The 19738-nt window shown below is 34.6% G+C and overlaps 2 protein-coding genes across 3 annotated transcripts; both read right to left on the bottom strand.

Annotated features, from left to right (window-relative positions):
* Window positions 1-141: 141 nt before the first annotated feature.
* Window positions 142-17993, bottom strand: LOC109532705 (nose resistant to fluoxetine protein 6). 2 transcript variants are annotated; one of them, XM_019897717.1, is made up of 13 exons: window positions 17553-17992; window positions 9276-9391; window positions 9070-9222; window positions 8833-9008; window positions 8638-8771; window positions 8407-8508; window positions 5145-5315; window positions 4852-5077; window positions 3919-4084; window positions 3769-3848; window positions 1214-1439; window positions 986-1160; window positions 142-926 (listed from the first exon to the last, which is right to left on the bottom strand). In XM_019897717.1, the coding sequence occupies exons 1-13, from the start codon at window positions 17860-17862 to the stop codon at window positions 640-642; spliced, it is 2322 nt and encodes a 773-aa protein (XP_019753276.1). In that variant the 5' UTR covers window positions 17863-17992; the 3' UTR covers window positions 142-639. The 2 variants fall into 2 exon arrangements, with proteins under 2 accessions (XP_019753276.1, XP_019753277.1); XM_019897718.2 differs by lacking the exon at window positions 8407-8508 and having other exon boundaries at window positions 17553-17993.
* A 701-nt stretch (window positions 17994-18694) lies between these two features.
* LOC109547034 (immediate early response 3-interacting protein 1) lies at window positions 18695-19567 on the bottom strand. Its single transcript, XM_019918247.2, has 3 exons — window positions 19289-19567; window positions 18919-19020; window positions 18695-18850 (listed from the first exon to the last, which is right to left on the bottom strand). The coding sequence occupies exons 1-3, from the start codon at window positions 19377-19379 to the stop codon at window positions 18795-18797; spliced, it is 249 nt and encodes an 82-aa protein (XP_019773806.1). The 5' UTR covers window positions 19380-19567; the 3' UTR covers window positions 18695-18794.
* Between the last annotated feature and the right edge of the window lie 171 nt (window positions 19568-19738).

The following is a 19738-nucleotide window of genomic DNA, read 5'->3' on the forward strand; positions in this document are numbered from 1 at the left end:
CTTTTCTTACCGATGTTTTCCACCACTTTTCACTCTTGGAAACTCACTAATATGGAACACTTTCGAATGAGGGCACATTTGATTTTCTGCATGGGCTTGAGAGTTCAAGCTTTTAGGGACAGTTGTTGAAACAAAACGCTGTTTGGCAAGATTACTAATTGCTCTTTATTTACACAAAACGTATCAAGCAATAAATATATACAGAATGAAACGGGCCCAGTATAATCTAATATCTTTGGCTATTTGCTTATGCCCGGGCTATTTCATTTTTACGTTACTTATATGGTACTCAAAAGGAAAAATAACCTCCTATAGGTGCAAAAACATCCTAATTCACCTTGTTTTCATGCCAAAGTTAATTGAACTGTGTTGCACTTTGCTACGTCCTTTGTTTTCCTGTGTAAAATGCTTAGATTTTTCAAATGAGTTTTTCATGTAGGTATCATAAATATACTCGTTACATTTCCTTCAGACTGTTCAAACTCTACAAAACTAAAATAAATTAAAAAATATCCTAACTAGTACTTTTCCATATGCAGATCATCAAATCCTAACATGTTCCATTAGTAAGTAGGTAGAAAATGAGAATCGACTCAGTTCTGTTGAGCGTAGGATAAAGTTAAAAAGCGTTGTGCCACCTTACAAGTTGCTAGATGTGTGCCTTTTATGAGCAACAACTTTCGAAATGATTCTTAACATTGAAACGACCGGCGCCTCGAAGGCGATGGACAATATAAAAGAGATGATATATGAGGCCAGAACTTGTCCCAGGAAAATGATAACAGTGGAAACTCTCCCCAAATGGACGGGACTGTCCATAGTCATAACCATGAATCTGATCAGCAAAGGATGCACCAGGTAGGCGCAATAGGTGACTCTGCTGAATGGGTACAAAATCGGCAGCGAAAGGAGTTTATTGATCATACCTGCAAAAGTCCCACACAATTTAAACCTGGAAAATGTTTCAAAGGCACACTACTTATACCTCCATAGCCAGTTACGCAAGCGACCACGATCCATGCCAGGCCTACAGCCCATGCAGTGTGGCTGAGCGAGCTGTAGGCGGCCCCAGCTATTGGAGAAAGATGAACTTCATACAATCCATAAACCAGCGCTAGGAGTAGACCGAAGGAGGACACCCATCCAATCACCACCCACAACTGAAAAGTTCAATTATTTAGCAATCGGCGTTTGAGTTCTGTTCAAATCCTGCCTTGGACATGGATATTCTACAGTCTTTCTTGAACAGGAGCCATCCAACGCACATGCCGACCATGTAAGGTCCCAGTCTGGTCCAGGGTTTATCGTAAATTTTGTCAAACAAAGCCAGAGGATCATCGGCTCCTGGAACGTGACTGTTGCTGTAGGCAATAAAGCCAGTTGTTATCCAGGAACTAGCGGAGAAAAGTGCCAATAACACTGCTGCGGTCTTAAAGTGACTGAAATTTGAAGACAGAAAGTGTTAGATCATTTTTACTTCAATCTGAGCTAAAATGGAATACAAAGAGGTCGCAAAGCCCTGCAATTTTTGGCACTTTGCGCTCAGATATTCAGTCACTGTTTCGTTCTGATTGCTTAATTTGCGCTCTTAAACGAGCCGGCGTAACCGTTACCGATGGTTTTTTGACTGGAATGGCAAAAATTGTGAAAAATCACTTAGTCAACAACATTTTCAGGGCTTCTAGGGTCACGTTTCCTCTATTTAACTACGTAAGAAGCAGGGGACTAGGGTTGGCTGATGTTTACTTAGGAATATTTAGATATGATGTAAACTTCTCTGGGCAAAAAACAGCAAAAATCAATCTCAGTTTTATTTGTATAGTTTACAGAGCCAAAATTTCTTTGCCGAACTGAATTTGTTGTGACACAATGTGTCCAGTTGAGACTTATTGTGTTGCAGATCAAGAGTTTAATGAGTGAAAATTCGGAGAAATTTGCGAATTTCCTGGCACTTTTGTGGTTTATGGATCCAAGTTTAGCCGGGTTTTAGCTTTTATAGTTTTCGACTTAGAAATATTTGAACTGAAATATTGAAACTTAGAAATATTCGGTCTGCTCTTGATGATTTGCGGCTCTGGTATTTGTTATGCCTTATTGCTTCTGATTCAGGTCGAAGACATTTTTCAGTTCATCGAGCGTCTAAAGATTTAAAGAGAGAGGCAAGTTTTCTCTATTATATGGGCTAACCGGTGCCTGTCAATATTCGACTGTTTTTCAGTTATGCATTTTCTAGCTACTTACATTGGACTTTGCATAGTTTTCAGCGAAAAAAAATCACTGAAAATCATTAACTTAGTGACATCGGGCTTATAGACAAGTGTCCTCTATTAAATGGCGCAGCGACGATTTGTCTAGCTTTCCTGAGTTTTTAATTAGAAATTTGTTGATTATTTGCAGAGGCAGTTGGCAACAGGTAAAAATTGCAGAAATTTTTTACTTAAATGAAACAATCCCAGTTAAAGGGACAAGTTTTCTCTATTAAAAAATATCGAAACCACATTTTGGGCTTTACTAGTTTTCCACTGAGGATTTTTTGAAAATTATTGAGTTTACTATTTTTCTGCCCTGTTGAAGATTTGTTTATGAATTCGAGAAAAATTAGAGGAACCCGCGAAATGAGTGCAAGTTTCTGCGCTTATAGAGCGAGATTTTCTCGATTAAACGGTTTAACAAGTGTGTCTTTAAGTTTCGTAATTTTCTAGTCATAATTTTTTGAAAATGGAATGTTCCATGCTCTGTGGTCTATTTGCAGCTTCGGTTGTCATTGCATGAGAATTCAATCGCAGAAAATCTCTAATTAAATGAACCTTCCCCAGTTTATAGTGCCACGTTTTCTCTATTAAACAATATCAAAAGCACGGTTTGAGCTTGACTAGTTTTCAACTGAGGATTTTTGAAAACTATTGAGTTCACTATTTTTCTACCCTGTTAAAGATTTTTTATGAATTTGAGAAAAATCATAGGAAATCGCAAAACGACTTCAATTTTCTGCGCTTCTAGAGCAAGATTTTCTCTATTAAACGGTATAACAAGTGTTTCTTTACGTTTCCTGCTGATTGAGTTATAATTTTTTGAATATGGAATGTTCCATGCTCTGTGGTCTATTCGCAGCTTCGGTTGTCAATGCATGAGAATTAAATCGCAGATAATCTCTAATTAAATGGAACTTTTTAAACTTTTTCAGTTGATAGTGTCACATTTTCTCTATGAAATCAGGATCAAATACACAGTTTAAGCAGGTACCAGTTTTCAACTGAGGATTTTTGAAAATTATTGAGTTCAATATTGCTCTGTCCTGTTGAAGATTTTTTTATGCATTCGAGAAAAATCATAGAAAATCACAAAATTAGTGCAATTTTCTGCACTTCTAGAGCGAGACTTTCTCTATTAAACGGTATAACAAGTGTTTCTTAACGTTTCCTGCTGTTCGCGTTATAATTTTTTGAAAATGGAATGTTCCATGCTCTGTGGTCTATTTGCAGCTTCGGTTGTCAATGCATGAGAATTCAATCGCAGAAAATCTCTTCCTAATTAAATGAAACTTTGCCAGCTTTTAGTACCAAGTTTTGTGTATTGAAAAATCTCAAACTTCGCTAATTATCTACCAATTTTTTTTTGAAAATTAAGTGTGTAGTGCGTAGGAAGGAAAAGTAAAACCTACAACAGACGCAAAAATTCTCAAACTAAGCGAGAGAACATTAAGAGCAAAATTCTTTCGGCGATTTTTTTAAAAATGGGAATTTGCCAAAAATTACTGGTCCAACTTACCTTGCGGCTAAAATCAAAATGACTGCTCCCACAGCGTAGAATTGTGTATCGTCTGAAAGGTACCAGCTCCAAAGCATACACTGTAAAGTAGGAAAATCTAATAATTTCTGGTAAATATAACTTTCCCTGTTGAATTAAGTGTCTGCTTACCATTTCATTCACAGGAAAAAGAGTGTTAATGTACAAAACATTTCGCCACCAATAATCAGGGCAATTCACATGGTCCATAGTTGGTGGCTCGAAGACTGAGTTGTAATTGAACCATTTCATCACCACAATGTTTACACCCAAAGAGAACACGTAGGGTACGCTAAGTCTGAAATAAATTGATCATTTCCATAATTGTTAAATGTTGAATTCATCGGTGAAAATATTCCAAAGTTGCGTTCTTGGGAAACCTCTAAACGGTAAACCCACACAAGAAGTGCAGAGAAAAAAGGACTTCAGAGAGGGAGTGACCATGGAGTAAACCATATTTCCCAAGGAGATTTAAATTTTGAAACTAATACAGAGATTAAAACACATTTTTAAGTTTGGGTTGTGATGTATCTTAAACGTGAGATAATTTCAAAAAATAATAACTCATTAAATAGTGAAGATTTAAGCTGTAAATTTTATCTGGATGTAAGCAGATTGTGAGTCTTTATGCCGGCTCAATCCGCATTCTGTTGCATCTCAATGTGCGGACGCTTAAAAAGATCCAAAACTTATATAGTGGGAACTATGGAAGCTCTAAATTTTGTTTGCGTATTACGTATATAAAGATCCTAGTCAATGTGTAAACAAAATTTTATTGATTTTGGGCTTCACGTTTGAGATAATTTTGAAATCACGTTTGAATCTTCAATATGTAAAAGCGTGAATGAATCTTCAATGAACGAGCATTTTCAAAAAAATCGTATATCAATAAATAGTGAAAATATCAGGGCTTCAAATTTGCTGTCTATAAGAGACGAAAATTTATTGATTTATAATATAATCGAAAACAAAAATAATTTTGTTTTCAATATTAGAGTTCTCGCCTGGTTTTTTTGCAGTAATTTTTTGCACACTAACACACTTAACGGATGTATGTTTTCTTACCTAGCAAATCGATAAAACATTAAACCAAGAAAATGTAAAAGACCGGCCACGAATCCATTTCGCCCTTTCGAAAGCGGATCCAGCTTTCCTTTGGCATTCGTTCTGAAATACAGGAACGACACGAGTAAACCACTGACAAAAAAGAACGTATCAACACTGAAGGCTCCGTTCGATATTGTCTGAAACCACAATTCCTTTTGCACCACTTTCCTATAGTCCATGTTGTCTGGAACATTGAAAAATAAAGGATAAAATATTTTTTTATTCTAGGGTTTAATAATTTTATAATTTACCGGAGTATTTGAATGCCACGATGCAGGTGTGTCCTAATATTACCCAAGCCATGCTGATAGCTTTTAATCCATGAAGAACTGGAATGGTATCGCTTCCCACCGTCTGGTCGCAGATTGTTTTCAGATTCGCTCGCACTGAGAACGACAATATCAGTTCCCTAATAATTAATCCTAGAAAAATGAAATAGTGAATGAAAAATAGGGGGTTTTATAGTCATTTTTCTTGTCTTAAAGCTGATAAATGTTCCTTATAGTGTTCCATCTTTAAAGTGTATCTTTTACACAAAAATTATCAATTTTATTAACAAAACACAGATTTTAGTTAAAAACTTATTAGTTACAGTTGAGTTGAAGTTTACCCAACAGTTGCAAACGCATCTTCAGAAGTGGTTGCAAAGCAATTTGTGATTGATTTAAACCTTCAATGGGTTAAAGACAGAAGAAACATCGGCGGATTAACAAATCCATATCAGAAAATCTATAAATATTTGCTGATTTTACCTAGAGAAAAGGAAAGTGGAACTTTGAAAATGAGAGCATCTATTAAATAACCGCATCAAAATTCAATCAAATCATTTAGTCTCGAAAGTCAGTTCTTAACTCATCAAACTACATGATAATGTTAGTGATTAATCAAAAAAAAATATGTTATACTTAATTTACAGTTATATTTGTGCCCGAAAATGTTAAATAAGAAACAGGTTTTACACTTTCATCAAGTGCTATCAGATTACTTGATGAGAAACAGAAAACATAAAAAAATCACATAAAATTTAAAATTTGTTATGTAGAACTTTGACGATGTAAAAAAATGGCAGTTAGAACTTGCTTCAAAAATATAGTCAGGTTTGTTCGGCCATGAAATCGTTTTTTACGTTTATTTTGACTAAATCTGAAAATCATAATTTTTAGGTAAGTTCGAATGTAGGCCTAGGTAACACTGTGTTGAGTTGCGCTATTGAGTTGTTGCCGCTGTCTGAGTTAACGAGTTATAACTCATCGGTTAATGAGTTATAAGTCATTTATTAAAGCTTTACGAGACCCGAGACTGGAATTTTCACATCTAAAAAAAGGTCATCAACATTTTTTCTGAGTAACGTTTTACTACTTTGTTTAAACAACTAAAAAAAGTCATCTAGATTTTCTCAGCAACAGGACTGAGTCCAAAGAAAGTCGACGAGTTTTCTTGCTAAATCGATCTCTTAATTTTTTTGCATAAAAGATTTAGTGTGCCCGTATTTTACAGTAAAACGTTAAAAAAAACGCGATTTTTCTGTTTAGAGTCAGTCTTGTTTAGGAATATTGACCTAAACGTGAAGAAACCGCAGTTTGCAAGAGTTTTCCCATTAAATGATTACAAACTTTCGCTTTTTCAGTTCGGCGAAATATGTTTGGAAAAAGACCCAGAAATAGTTATTAGGGTTTTGTCCTCGTTGCAAGTTGCAAAAATGTTACAATAAAATTTATCTTACAATTTTTCACAGAAAATACCTGAAGATTGGTATTTTAAGTAAAACTGGGTACTTGGGTAGAAATGGATAGAAGGAGAATAGGAATCGAAGAATGACTTAATCGAATCTTTTTAAAACTGGAATGACCTGAAAATTTAAAGGAACTTTATAAATCTTTAGAGCTATGAGGACCGCAAATTTTCAAAATATTTTTTTGGAAATTTTTGCTCTTTCGATAAAAAATTTAATAAAATGATTTGGTTTTTGTGCCAAATCCGAGGGTTTTCTAAAGTTCCGTGGAAACTGATGAATGCGGCCAATTTTGTAGCAAAATGAATTTTGTCAGTTTTGGCTGAAAAGACCCCATTATTGTCAGAAAAGGAGACAATTATCAAAAAATAATTGTTTTTTGCGTGTTCGATTAAAAATTTTTAGTTTTGTGATCGGTTTTGGGGAAAACCTTACGGGTTTTCGGGGAAATGGGGAAGAATTTATTTTTGTTTTTCTCTCGAATTCGACACTGAAAAAAGTTTCTGTAAAATTTTTACAAAACTATAAATTTATCTTGTAATTTTTCGGGCAACAGACCTCCGATCGTCAGTATTTTAAGTAAAACTCTACAAAATAGAGCGCTTTTGAATAAAAAGTAAAGCAAAAAAAAATTTTGTGGAATCTATTACAAACTTTCGCTTATTCTGTTCGTGTTTTGATTGAAATTTTTAAGAAATTTTAACAATATTATCGATAATTGGCCCTTAAAATAAAAGTAAAAACAAGTGAAAAAAGTTATCAACATTTTCCCAGCAACGGAACTGAGTTACTGCGCCGGTGCGCTGGGTTGGCGCACCAAGCCATTTGCGCAGCACTGCGCCAACTCCTAAAAATTAACTGAGTTACCCAGGCCTATTCGAATGAGATTATGAACAAACAAAAACAACAAGAACATTGCGGTAAATAAACCTTAGGAAGAAATGCAAAATTAAAAGATTAACCGCCTAGATAATTGTCTAAACGCGAATGTTATATGGAACGTAGTCGGGAAAATTGAAAATATGTATTTTGGAAAAAAGAAGAATTTTCAAAATGTTGTCGAAAAAATCTTAATTTTACAGGTCGACAAAGTTCAATAGCGGATTATTTGATGAAAATATGCTCTAGCCAGTCGATAAAGGGGACAAAAATTGTATAGTTTTATCATTTTAATAATCGGCTTTAACGATCGATTTTCCAGTCAAATTTGAAAATTTTGTGTCTAAAGACGACGGAGAAAATTTCGATCTACCATCACCATGAAAGCACGAATTTTCGTCGTTAAAGCCGAATAACTGAAAAAGTATTAAATTTTCATAATATTTTACATCTCAAAAAATTAAAATATACATAAGTCAAAAATACAATTAAAAATAAGAAAAAAGTGGTTTTTTCAAGAAACAGGATGGTTGACAATTTCCTGTTTTATAGGTTTTTTCGACTTTTTGAAGTAAAAACAAATCGATTACCTGCAAACTACTACTTTATTATTCTGTGTTCGAGAAAAAATTGAAAACATATAAAAGTCAAAAATAAGAAAAGAGTTGCAAGTTCATGTGGTGTTTTAAAAGATTTGCGGTACTAAACAAGTTTTAAAAATAAATTATAAAAGAGAACAAACAGTAAGAACGCATAAAACTGTCGTTATTTCCTGGCTAAAATAATGATAGAAACCCTCAATGTATCCCACCCTGAGGGATGTGTTAAATGCATTAAAATGTTAGACTAGCAGACCGACGAAAATGGCCCAACACCAAAACGGTATTACTTTAAGTACATACTTGTAACAGTTTCGCGCGAAGTTGTAGATGGTTCAATCGGAGACGCGTTTCCATTATTGTTGTTACCGTCGTTTGTATTTACAACATAAATTCCAGATTTTCCTATAAATATATTTGTTTCACAACGCGTAACTGATTGAAATAAATGTTTTCAAAGTAACTATTTGGCATGCATCTCGAAAGGAAAAACAGTGAATTTCGACAAGAAAGGTTTATGTGCAGGTCACTTACCATTGGTGGATGACAAGCTGGGAACGGAGAACCTTTGGGTGATGGTGGTAACGTTTTGGTTCTTCTGGTATTCTAGGTAGTAGTCGAATAAGGTTCCAACCGATAAACAACAGGCTGCCATTGCGGTGATAACACTGAATGAAACGAAAATTGTGTAAAAGTGCAAATGCCTCAAAGGAAGAAATAGTTTTTTACCAAAGTATCAGAAACGTTTGATCTTGCCACATGATGTAACGATTATGACTAGATTTTATCGAAAGCACGTCCACGGCTACTCTATCAGATTCTGCAGAAGTTTCCTGCATTATCAGTTCAACGTCTTCGTCCAGACATACTTGAGGCAAGCACAATCCTACAGAGAGCACACGGTCCTAAAATTAGAAAAACCCATGTGAACAACAAAGATTAACATATCGAATTCATCCTACATACTTCCTGGGAAAAACTATCATTAACATCGAGCTTCAGCACAAAAAATGAGACAGAAAAGGGAGGAACTGAAGCCTGATCCAACGGCCCTTCCCGATATCCAAGCGCTTGACTTGGACTTGGAACATTCGCACTTCGCACCACCCTGGAACGATTCTAAAATCGTGCAATTTTGTATCGTTAGCTGATGGACGCCCGAACATACTCACATTTGCCATGAATCCGTTGGGGTTTGGTTCGATATTTTCGCATAAGCTTTTCGATCCCAGCCAATAGTTATTGCCCCAAAACCATCCGGATGAGTATTTTCCGCTCGCATCATCCACTGAAAATTAACAAATTAGTTTTAAATCGTGAGTCAAGTCAATCGAAAAATATTGAGAACACAACGTTTCGGTTCGTAGCGTATCCAACCGTTTTCAGGATCTAGATAGAAAAACCTGCCTGGATAATTGAGCCTTCAGCGACTCAAATCCTGCAGGTGAGTTGTATGTCTGTATAAGGAAAGATTTTTCTTATACAAGGATTCTTGTGGTTTCCGAATGTGAATGTCCCAAAATGTCATGAACTTTCTTCTAAGAGCAAAATTTTCGGGAGGGCGTTTTTGGAAGCAGATTTGGAAAAATAAAGATCTCAATACAAGAGGAAGAAGCTCTCAACGTTAAAAAAAAACAATTTGAAGGCGCTTGTAAAACTATTATTTTGTATTTTTAGCATGCAAATTGGGAATAAACCAAAAATGCAATTTCACTCAATGTTTTATTTTAATTTACAATCTGCTGGTTACATTATAAAAAATATTTTATATACTTGCAACATTTTTTTATATTAGCAAAACCTTTATTGTCTTCTATTCGAGAATCGAACACAAAAAAGAATAATTTAAATATCCAACCAGTAGCTACTTAAGACTTTAGCCTTAAGATGTATCAAAACTTCGAAAATCATTCAGGAAGAACCTTCCACCCATCAACAACTAAACGTATATTTTTGTTGATATCCTTCAGGTAAGACGAATATCGTCTGGCAAACTTTAAAATTAACTACACGATCAAGTTTATTTATTTGATCAGGAACTGGAAATTTATCGACTTATCTTGAACTTGACCGAAAATCGTTATCCATTGAGGTTTAAACAGTTTCAAGACCACAAATCAAGTTCTCCTTTGCTGGCCATACCTGCTGTTGAAAAAGTTGCAAAATTTCAGAAAAAAAACTGAATAAAACTTTGCAACTATTTAATGGTTTGAAAGCATTGCATTGGTTAACTTCAATTTCTGCATTTTATCTGTCGTTTATTGCTTGCTTGGGCAATGATTTATTGAACAATTGATTGCTAAAAGGTCGAACAAAAAAATAACAGCTTATTTCAGCTTGGGTTGAAAGACATCGTTAACCAATGACGGTCACAGTTGGGACTTTTTTGAGATTGAGAAAATGTTGTGGTTGTTTATGCAGGATGCAAGTTTGGAATTTATTTTCTCTGAGAGCAGGAAAGCTGGATGTTCGCTTCCAGGAGAATTTTGTTGGGTAAAATGCTCCTGGAAATTCTGTATGCCAAGAAAAGTTTCGATTTTCAATCATGATCGGATAATTCTCAGGATTTTCTTAAATTAAAAAAAAAAATGTGCGGTTGTTTAAGCAAGCTTAGGTTTGACATTTTTTTCTAAATATCAAGGAAAAATTGGAGAGTCACGTTTGTACAAATGTCGTAGGGTTATATGTGTTCTCTGAGTGTAAAACGTTTTGATTTTAACCCATCCTCAGGAAATTTTCGGGATTTTAACAATTTTGCTTCAATTTTGCGCTTGTTTATGCAAGCCGCAGTTTCACAGTTATTTTCCCAGAAACTAGTCAAGTTAGGGATAGAATCTCGCATTAATTTTTTAGTGCGTAGTCCGTTTTGTGAGGGACAAAAGTTTCGGTTTAAAGTAACCGCCAGGCTATTTGCTAGATTTTTCTAAATTTGCGCAATAATTGTGCATGTTGTTTCTGTTAAGTTTGCCATTTATGTGCCCAATATCTAGAAAAGTTTGATAGTCGCCTTTGTGTTAATTTAGTAGAGCACGATTTGTTCTGTAACCGGAAAATGTTTCGAATTTGACAGGAAATGTTCAAGGAATTTTTTAAAATTTTTGCTTGTTAATGCCGCAGCTTCTCAGATGTTTGCTGAGAAACTAATCAAGTTAAGGATCGACTTCAGAATAAATTTAGTGGGACATAGTTCGTTTTATAAGTGACAAAAGTTTCGATTTTCTGTCATCATCATCAGGCTATTTTGAAAATGTTCTTAAATGTGCGATAGAATAGTGCGGTTCTTTATGCAAGCTTAAATTTGATATTTATTTGCTCAATATCTAAAAAAAGTGGATGGTTGCCTTTGCATACATTTCGTAGGACTAGCTTTCTTCTCTACGCGGAAAAAGTTTTGCTTATAAATCATCCTCAGGATTTTTTTGGAATTTTGTTTAAATACCGCGCCCGTTTTTGCACGACCGGAGTTTCATAGTTATTTGTTCAGAAACTAGCCAAGTTAAGAATTAACTGCTGCATGAATAATATAGGACAAAGTCCCCGTTATACTTGACAAAAGTTTTGGTTTTCGGTCATCATCAGGCAATTTTTGAGAAGGTTTTGAATGTGCTTTTGATTTCTGTAGTTGCTTTTGCATCGTGAGTTTGGCATTTATTTTCTCAATTCTCTGAAAACTTGGAGGATAATTTTTGCACAAATTTCGTAGGGCTTGTTGTGTTCTGTAAGTGGAAAACATTTCGATTTTCACGCATTTTCAGGGAACATTGCAGAGTTAGGGAGATGAATCGTTAATTGAACTATTACAACGAAATTCTAGTCAGCCTGCTACTTTTCCGGCCTTTGGAATTTACGTTATTCTTCTTCGGAAATTATAAGGGAAAATTCAATCTCCACGGTTTGTGCAGTAGATTTTTGAAATATTTTCCGTCCGTTACCGCAACGCTGAACACATGCAATTATTGATATAATGTACGTGAAAATTGTATTTTAAATGTCTTATTTAATCACTACGTAACACATATGAGTATTGTACACATTTTCCGTGCGATAAATAAAAGTGATTGATTTAGAAGAATTATTGCAAGCATAGGTAATAAAAATAAATATTCCCTACCTGTTATTAAGCGAGTATTAAGTTGTTTTATCGCAGTCATTTGCCGCTGGCAAAATATTCAAATATAGGCATATAGTGTATTACATAATGTACGTAGTTAATTTTGTAATCAATCACCTGCCATGTTCTGCCTCCAATAGTAATTGAAGCCAAAGAATACTCTATTCATGACCTTCATAGGAAGGAATTGTTGGCTTCATTTTAAGCGAAAACGTTATGATTGATGAATTTTTTATTTTTAACTGGAAAATCGCAAGAGGAAAAACATCATTGTTAGCGGATATTAAAAGTGCCAGACATTTTAACCAAAATCAACCAATTTATTTCAGGGCGAAACCCAGCTTTGTGTTCGCCAAAGACTATCTTGTACACATTAATGATCGGTTATTGTAACACCCTGTATGATAAAAGCGCAGGAAGACTATTTTTAGATAGTTTGAAGCTTCAACTAAATAAGTTCTCGTGTTTCATGTCGACGAAATGCACCATTTTCGGGAAAACGTCCATTATTTGAGTCAACTTTGCCAAAATCAATCTTTTTTAGAGTATGACAATCGGACTAATGAATTTTATTTTCTAAATTTACTACGGTTTTCCATCAGACTCAAAAGTGAACTTTTTTGATTGAAATTAAATTTTTCGGAAAAACGGTTCATTTTACCGATGCCAAGCAAAAGTAACTTTTCGGAGATTTTCCAGGCACCTAAAAATAGTTCTCTGGAAGATTTTTCGGTTGCCCTAAAATGTTTTGAATTGCAAATCGAATGATACACAGATGATGCAATTTTAAACGACTATCTGCTGTTAACTTTATGTATTGGCGCCAGTAATGTACAATTTAAACCTGTTTGCATCGCTTAGGCTTAGAACGATTCTTCCGTTTCCTCACTATGTCTGATTGCGAAGTATTTCAAAACTATAAATACATTTTTTCGGATCGGACATCCCAAAATCGAGGTTATTAGGACAAGAACACATTCATCTTACTTAATGTTTTCACTTTCTTTCGTGTTCAGGACGAGCGCTCTCTCGGAGATACCGGAGATTATTTGTTGCATAACGTGTCCTAATGGGCCCAAGTTTTGCCCAGAATAATTGCATTAATTTTCTTATGAATTAGATTTGTAGTTTGGTGACACGTTTGTATGCACAACGTATAAAAGGTTTCCAAATAATTTTACTTTCTCTAGAAATATCGCGCATTAATGCGTGTATAATATTATGGTTCATCCTTTCCGAGTAACCAATCACGAAGTTTCTAATCGTTTTGTAATTTGCGCCACGTAATATCAAAGCCCCAAATTAAACATATCGCAATACGTTCAAAGAATCATCTAAGAAACTATTCCACCAGGCAGATTTTAAATAATTGTTCTTGAGTTGGTTTGGATAGATTTTTTAGTTCACCGGGTAAAAATCTTCATCATTATTTAGACTTCAAGTCGCATGCAACGATTTGTAGCATTACGGTGAACCAAAGTTGCCGGTAAAAAGTGTGAATATGCTGTTCCATTATTGGGTAACATCGCAAAATACCAGTGAAAGTTCGTTATATAACCGGTGACGATGCATTTCGTGAGTCGAATTTGCAAGAGATTTCGATATGATTGTGCCTACATACATACATATACATACAATCAACAGTCAACTTGAGCTTTTGGTTTTTTTAAGTTTCCAACTGAGATTAGATGAGACATTTTTTGCTGCTAATTGAGAAAAGAACATCGACAAATTGTAAACCCATTCACTTTAATTCGGCCACGAGAAATTGGAACATTCAGATCATGATGTAATTCGATCGCATGAATGCGTAACTTGCATGAAAATATTGTATGCGACCCGTTCCAATTAACATTCCGGTTGGAAATAGGGAAATAGGTTCATTTTACTTGAAGTTTATTTCGCAAATTACTCCAAAAATGGTAGCGCACAAAGGACGACAGAAAAAGAGTCGAGAGCGCAACAAATTTATGGAAGTCATTTAAACAAACAGCTGAAATCAACTCTTATATTTATTATTATCATAATATTTCAATATCCTGATGTTTTCTTGAAAACATCCATATGAATAGCTGGATGTAAGCATGCATTGGCCTTCTCGATCTCCTGGCATGACCTATATGGATTTTTCCATGGAGAGATTTGAAAATTTGGGTCTTCTGGGCGAACTCAAACTGGAATTGACGGTTTGAGGAATGACGAAATTCTTTCAGAGAGTGATTATTTTTTTCTACGCCGTAGTAATCTTTCTGCACAAGAAGGAAAAAACTCTCGCTTTTTCAGTTCGGGGAAATATTTTTGGAAAAACACCCAGAAATAATTATTACGGTTTTGTCCTGACTCGAAGCTGCAAAAGGTAGAAATAATTGCTTAATAGAAACTTTGTTAAAACTGAAATGACTTGAACCTTTAAAATACTTCAGAGCGATGAGGGCGGTGAATTTTTCAATTAATTTTTTGTAAACTTTTGCTCTCTGGTCGTTTTTTCAAGATAATCCTAATTACTTTCGGTAAAAAACTGAATAAAATTATTTGCTTTTTGTGCCAAATTCGAAGCTGAAATGGGTTTTCTAAAGTTCCCTGCAAACCGATGAATGTGGCGGCATTTCTAACAAAATTAATTTTGTAATTTTTGGGTGATGGGAAACGTTCGTCTTAAAAACGAAATAAATTAGGGAAAACCAACACCAATGAAGCAAGTGGGGCGTGGCTTAAATCATCGTATTTTAGCCTCAATAGTTTGAGGCAGTTTGGTATGTTCAAAGCATTTTCCTGCCACTAAGGCGAAAAAAATCAGCTCCACTCGGACTATTAAAAATCCAGCAGTTAAAACATCGTTAATTTAAAGCTGTTTGGTTTGTTGTCTTCAAAGTCTAGCAAATTGAAAATAAAGTCATTCAAAGAAAAATGGGCCCAGAGGCAAAATTTGCGAAAAGAATCGTAGATCGCAAACTGTCTGCAAAACTTTTGAGGCTAAAAACCCTGGTGTTAAGTAGAATGTTGACTTTTTGGTCAATTTTGTACGTTTGTTTGCTTTGTAATTGTAATCGCTTCCACAAATACTAAATTATTGAGTCGATATTCAATTTGTTAAACTTTCTGTATTGTTTTCTGTATTCTGTGTCTTCAACGAATTGTGGTAAAACCAATTGAGGTCAATGCTGATCCCACACGGATTTCCATCATCAATAACATTTTTTGTTTTTTTTTGCAAAATTCTGCATTTCTTTACTTAATAAATAAGCCTTGGGCGATCTTTTTGCATCAGTAACGAAATTTGGTACGTTTTGTAATTGTTTTCTACTGATGCAAGTTTTGTAAAATGTTGGATGGAAAAATGTGCATTCGTTTTTATTTAAAAAACCTGATTTATAGCCCAATTTCGACTTATAATAATTCAAATACACAATAAAATAGTGTACAATTCAAAACAAAAACTGCTTCTTCTCACCTTGCTTTATATGGAAACACCTACATGAAAATTTGAGAAAAACTTCAATCCTGTCCATTAGATTAATTAACGCTTATCAACGCCAATAAAATGCTTTTAAAGGGAAAAAATTGATTATTCATTGTTTGGACTTCGGATCGTCACAGATAAATAAGTAAACTGAAAGTTTCGTCGGTTTTACAATAATTAGAATGGTAATGTCTACACTAAACGCCTATTATATGATTCAACGATGAAAAATTGAGACTAAACTTGGCTCTCTCTTTGAGAAAAATATTTCGAGTAAATAAGAACATTTAAATTTACAGTTTAATCAAAAATTTCTCGTTAAAAATGTACTAAGTATTAAAAGACTTTGGAAGTCAAACTGGAAACAATTGCGAGGAAGAGCAAAAGGAATTTTGGACTTAAATACAAGAAGTTTTTAAAAGCAAATTAATAAAAATGGAAGCAAGCAGCAGTTTAGCAGACTAGAAACAGAGAAAATATAGAATAAAAAGGGCAGAGCAGACTAGTAAAATATAATCTAAACAAATTCCGCGTTAAGAAATACTGCAAATACACAATCATTTTGAAACTTATGAAAATCATAAAGACTAAATAATTAATGAAAGCACCTGGAAATGTTTGGAAGGAAATAAGTTACTCCAGCCTTCTCATAGACTTGAAGAGTGGTATTTTTTCACGAATGTAATTTTCTAAAATTTTTCAATAGCATGGTGAATTTAATGTGAAAGCTGTTGCAAAAAAATTTTTTTTTCTGGTAGGAGACTAATGCTATTTTATGCTGAGGCAAAAAGTGGAGATTATTTACAAAATTATACAGTTTTGCAGTGGCGGCTGCTTGTTAACAATAAGCCTCCCCTTTTTACCGAAAAAATTGCCATTTTTTTTGTAAATAATTAAATTCTACGTGTGTTTCTGATTGCAAACTTTGTCGTTAAAATTGTCCATTCCGATGATAAAGTTTTATGCAATAGATTCCATGGAACGCGCGGTTAAACGTCTTCTATGCCTTCAGCTTCAGTATTACTGATTTAAAAGCGCTTTTTAGCCCCACATTTGCCGCTCATCAAATGCAAAGTTTGATGTTAATCCCGTTTTCCCCAGTTGGTCAAACAAAATGAAAATTCATGAAAAATTTTATTGCACTGGTTTCGTAGTCATTAAGACATTATGGCCTCTGATAATTTACTACTTACCATCTGCTGCAAACTCAACCCAGCTGACGAGAGCTAATAGGTCGGAAACCGGACCTGGAAGTGCAGGCCAAAACCTGTTCACATGAAATTAAATGAAGGATTCAATATTTGTAGATCGCAGTTTCCCCTGCAGAAATGCGACCCTCTAATTGATACTAAACCGGCAACAAACAAAAAGTTTTCACTTGAAATAAGTGCGCCTGTTGCATTTGGAAATCCGAATGGTTCGCTAATCAACAAATTTCTCAGGTGTATTGAAGACATTTTTTTTCAGAACTCGTGGCTGACCTGTCTGCTAAAGATCATCATATATTTCGTACATCCGAGATTTTTTTCAAACTGAAGGTAATAAAAATTAAACCCACTTAAAAACGATTTAATGTGCCGAATCCCACGTGTGTCACGAAAAACAGTATTTATTCAGAAGATACGGAGCCGAAAACATCGGGAAAAAATGCAAATTTATTTAAATTTTACCAGATATTTCAAATTAGGTAAAAAACGGTTTATTAATTATCTATATAATTTACAAATTTTATTGGTAAACACACTTTAAACTCCTCCGCGGATTTCTGCTGTATACATTTTCCTCTTATATACCACCAAGGGCGCTTATAGCGAAAAAAAAAATTGCCACTAAATTATAATTAAAAAACTTTATAATTAAAAGAGTAAAAATAGTTACTTTTTAAAGCCCAATGATCAGCATTTCTGAGTGCCTCTATGTAGGTATCCATATCCTTCTGGCAGTCTCTGGACACGTTTTGCTTAAAATTCGGCCAGATTGCTGCCAGCGATTTGCTGTTGTAAAAATTTAAAACTTCCTGCAGATTTGTCGGAATCACATTTTTCCGGTTTACACTGAGAACACCAGTTTGCGAATTTGAGTCCTCACGATAGGTGATTTTATGCGATAAATCCGGAACTTCTGTCGTGAGATTCGACCGGACCAAATGACCAAAGCACAAGATTACCACGAAATGATGAAATTCCATAGTCTTATTTAATCAACGGGACGGAAACAATTAAGATCTTGAGCGCTGGCTCATAAAATTCACCGTCGTCTCAGGTAGACTATTCAACAGTTTATTCCGCGGGAAACTTTCTCTCTCGTTTACAAAGATAACGCAGGTTACCATTTCTTTGATACCAACGCGAACCCCTTCTACCAAGGTGATCATATAACCTCCAGGAAGTTTTATATCGTGTATTATTCTTGTTTTTTTTTACTATCATTTCGTCAGTTAAGTATAACGACGTGCGTGGTTAAATAACATTGATTTGCCAATGAGATTCAAAGCGAGCAGAAACATGTAGACATTTTGTAAAGCACTGAAACTGCTATTACAGTTGAAGAGTTCTTGATGAATAATGTATTAATAACACTGCGAGGTTGGCGACTTGCCTTAAAGCGTATCGCCAATTTAGCGCTAATGGAACTTGGACCTTCAAAATCTCATTTGCTTGTAACCATTAAAAAATATTTTATGAATTTTTCGAATATACCATCTGTTTACGGGCGATTGTATGGAGTGCAGCAAATACTCGAGAAAAATCGTTTTTATAATCCAAAAATGAAAAAATGGAAATGGTCAACCCAATACGAAGGTTTAGACCAACAAAGCTTTTTCAAAGTGTAATTAGTTCTCGGAGTCAAAATCGATATAAACTCATTTACAACAAAATCAAACAATTTTTTATAATTTCCTTTCTACAGACTTGGCAAAATAACTCACGTCTAGTGACGAATCAGCTCAATTTTGCAATTTAAAAAATAGACGTTTATACGAACAACTTAATTTCATGGGATTCAATAAACGATCAAAATATTTTGTAAAAGCACATATTTATTGCCTCAAATAAATTTCTGGGAAAATACAATATTTGGATTTATTTTCAGACATTTTAAAAATAATAAAATTCGATGTTATCCGAGTATCAGCTTCAATGATATTGTTATCACATTCAGGAGGATCAGTGGAACTAAAAAATTGTTAAGTTTAATTTTTGCTTGTGCAAAAACGACTAAAGAAAACTGGGCTGAAACTTACCTCTAGCGACTGTTCTGATGGAATGCAATAAATTGAAGATTTGTGCTTTGGTAGAGGGGCCTTCACCAAAACCTTGGACGTTTGAGGTTTTGCCCCAGCCAACTGCAAGAAGTAACCACTTGAGATTCAAAACTGACTGTTATGCACAATCACAGTTATTTGACTCTATAACTTTCTTTGCATAGAAATAGCTTTAAAGCTGACACAAAAATGGAAGAGTTTACACAGATAAAATAGCCGGCAGTGTGCCTGCAAAACGGGAGTTCGGCCCCCATCCATAAATTACAAGAAAGTAGAAACTACTCTCATTACTAGAAGAATAAACAAGGGGGGCTTCCAATCAGACTATTTTGTAGGAAATCGAACTTACTCTTATTGAGGAATCGATCTTCATTGAGGATACATATGGCATTAAGGCATAGAATAGTGGCCTCAAATAAGTTCCAAAGAGAAAAAGCCATTTTTTCAAACTGAAACTAACAAAAACAGCAGAAACACAATATTTACATTTGTGATTTGAGGTTATCCGCTGTGGATCTAACCTGAAAGGTTGCAGTGAATTAATGGTGTTGGATGGAGTGTCGATAATTTTGTGAACATCAATTGTATGTATACAGGGTTATTCACGCTATACGGCACGGACGTTTGCGGCTAGCCCGTTTGTTTTTTGCAAAGTATTATTTGATGAATCCACAGACGCCAATAGGGTGCACATTTTAAAAAAATTTGTAATGTACAGAGTGTCCCAAAAGCCCTAAAAGTATCAAAGTTGTGTTTTTCTAAATGAAATACCCTATATATTATTGCATTTTTGGATTCT

The sequence above is a fragment of the Dendroctonus ponderosae genome, unplaced genomic scaffold (genome assembly GCF_020466585.1).
Source record: "Dendroctonus ponderosae isolate FM_Combo_2020 unplaced genomic scaffold, Dpon_F_20191213v2 Dpon_F_20191213_1, whole genome shotgun sequence".
Classification (NCBI taxonomy): Eukaryota; Metazoa; Arthropoda; class Insecta; order Coleoptera; family Curculionidae; genus Dendroctonus; species Dendroctonus ponderosae.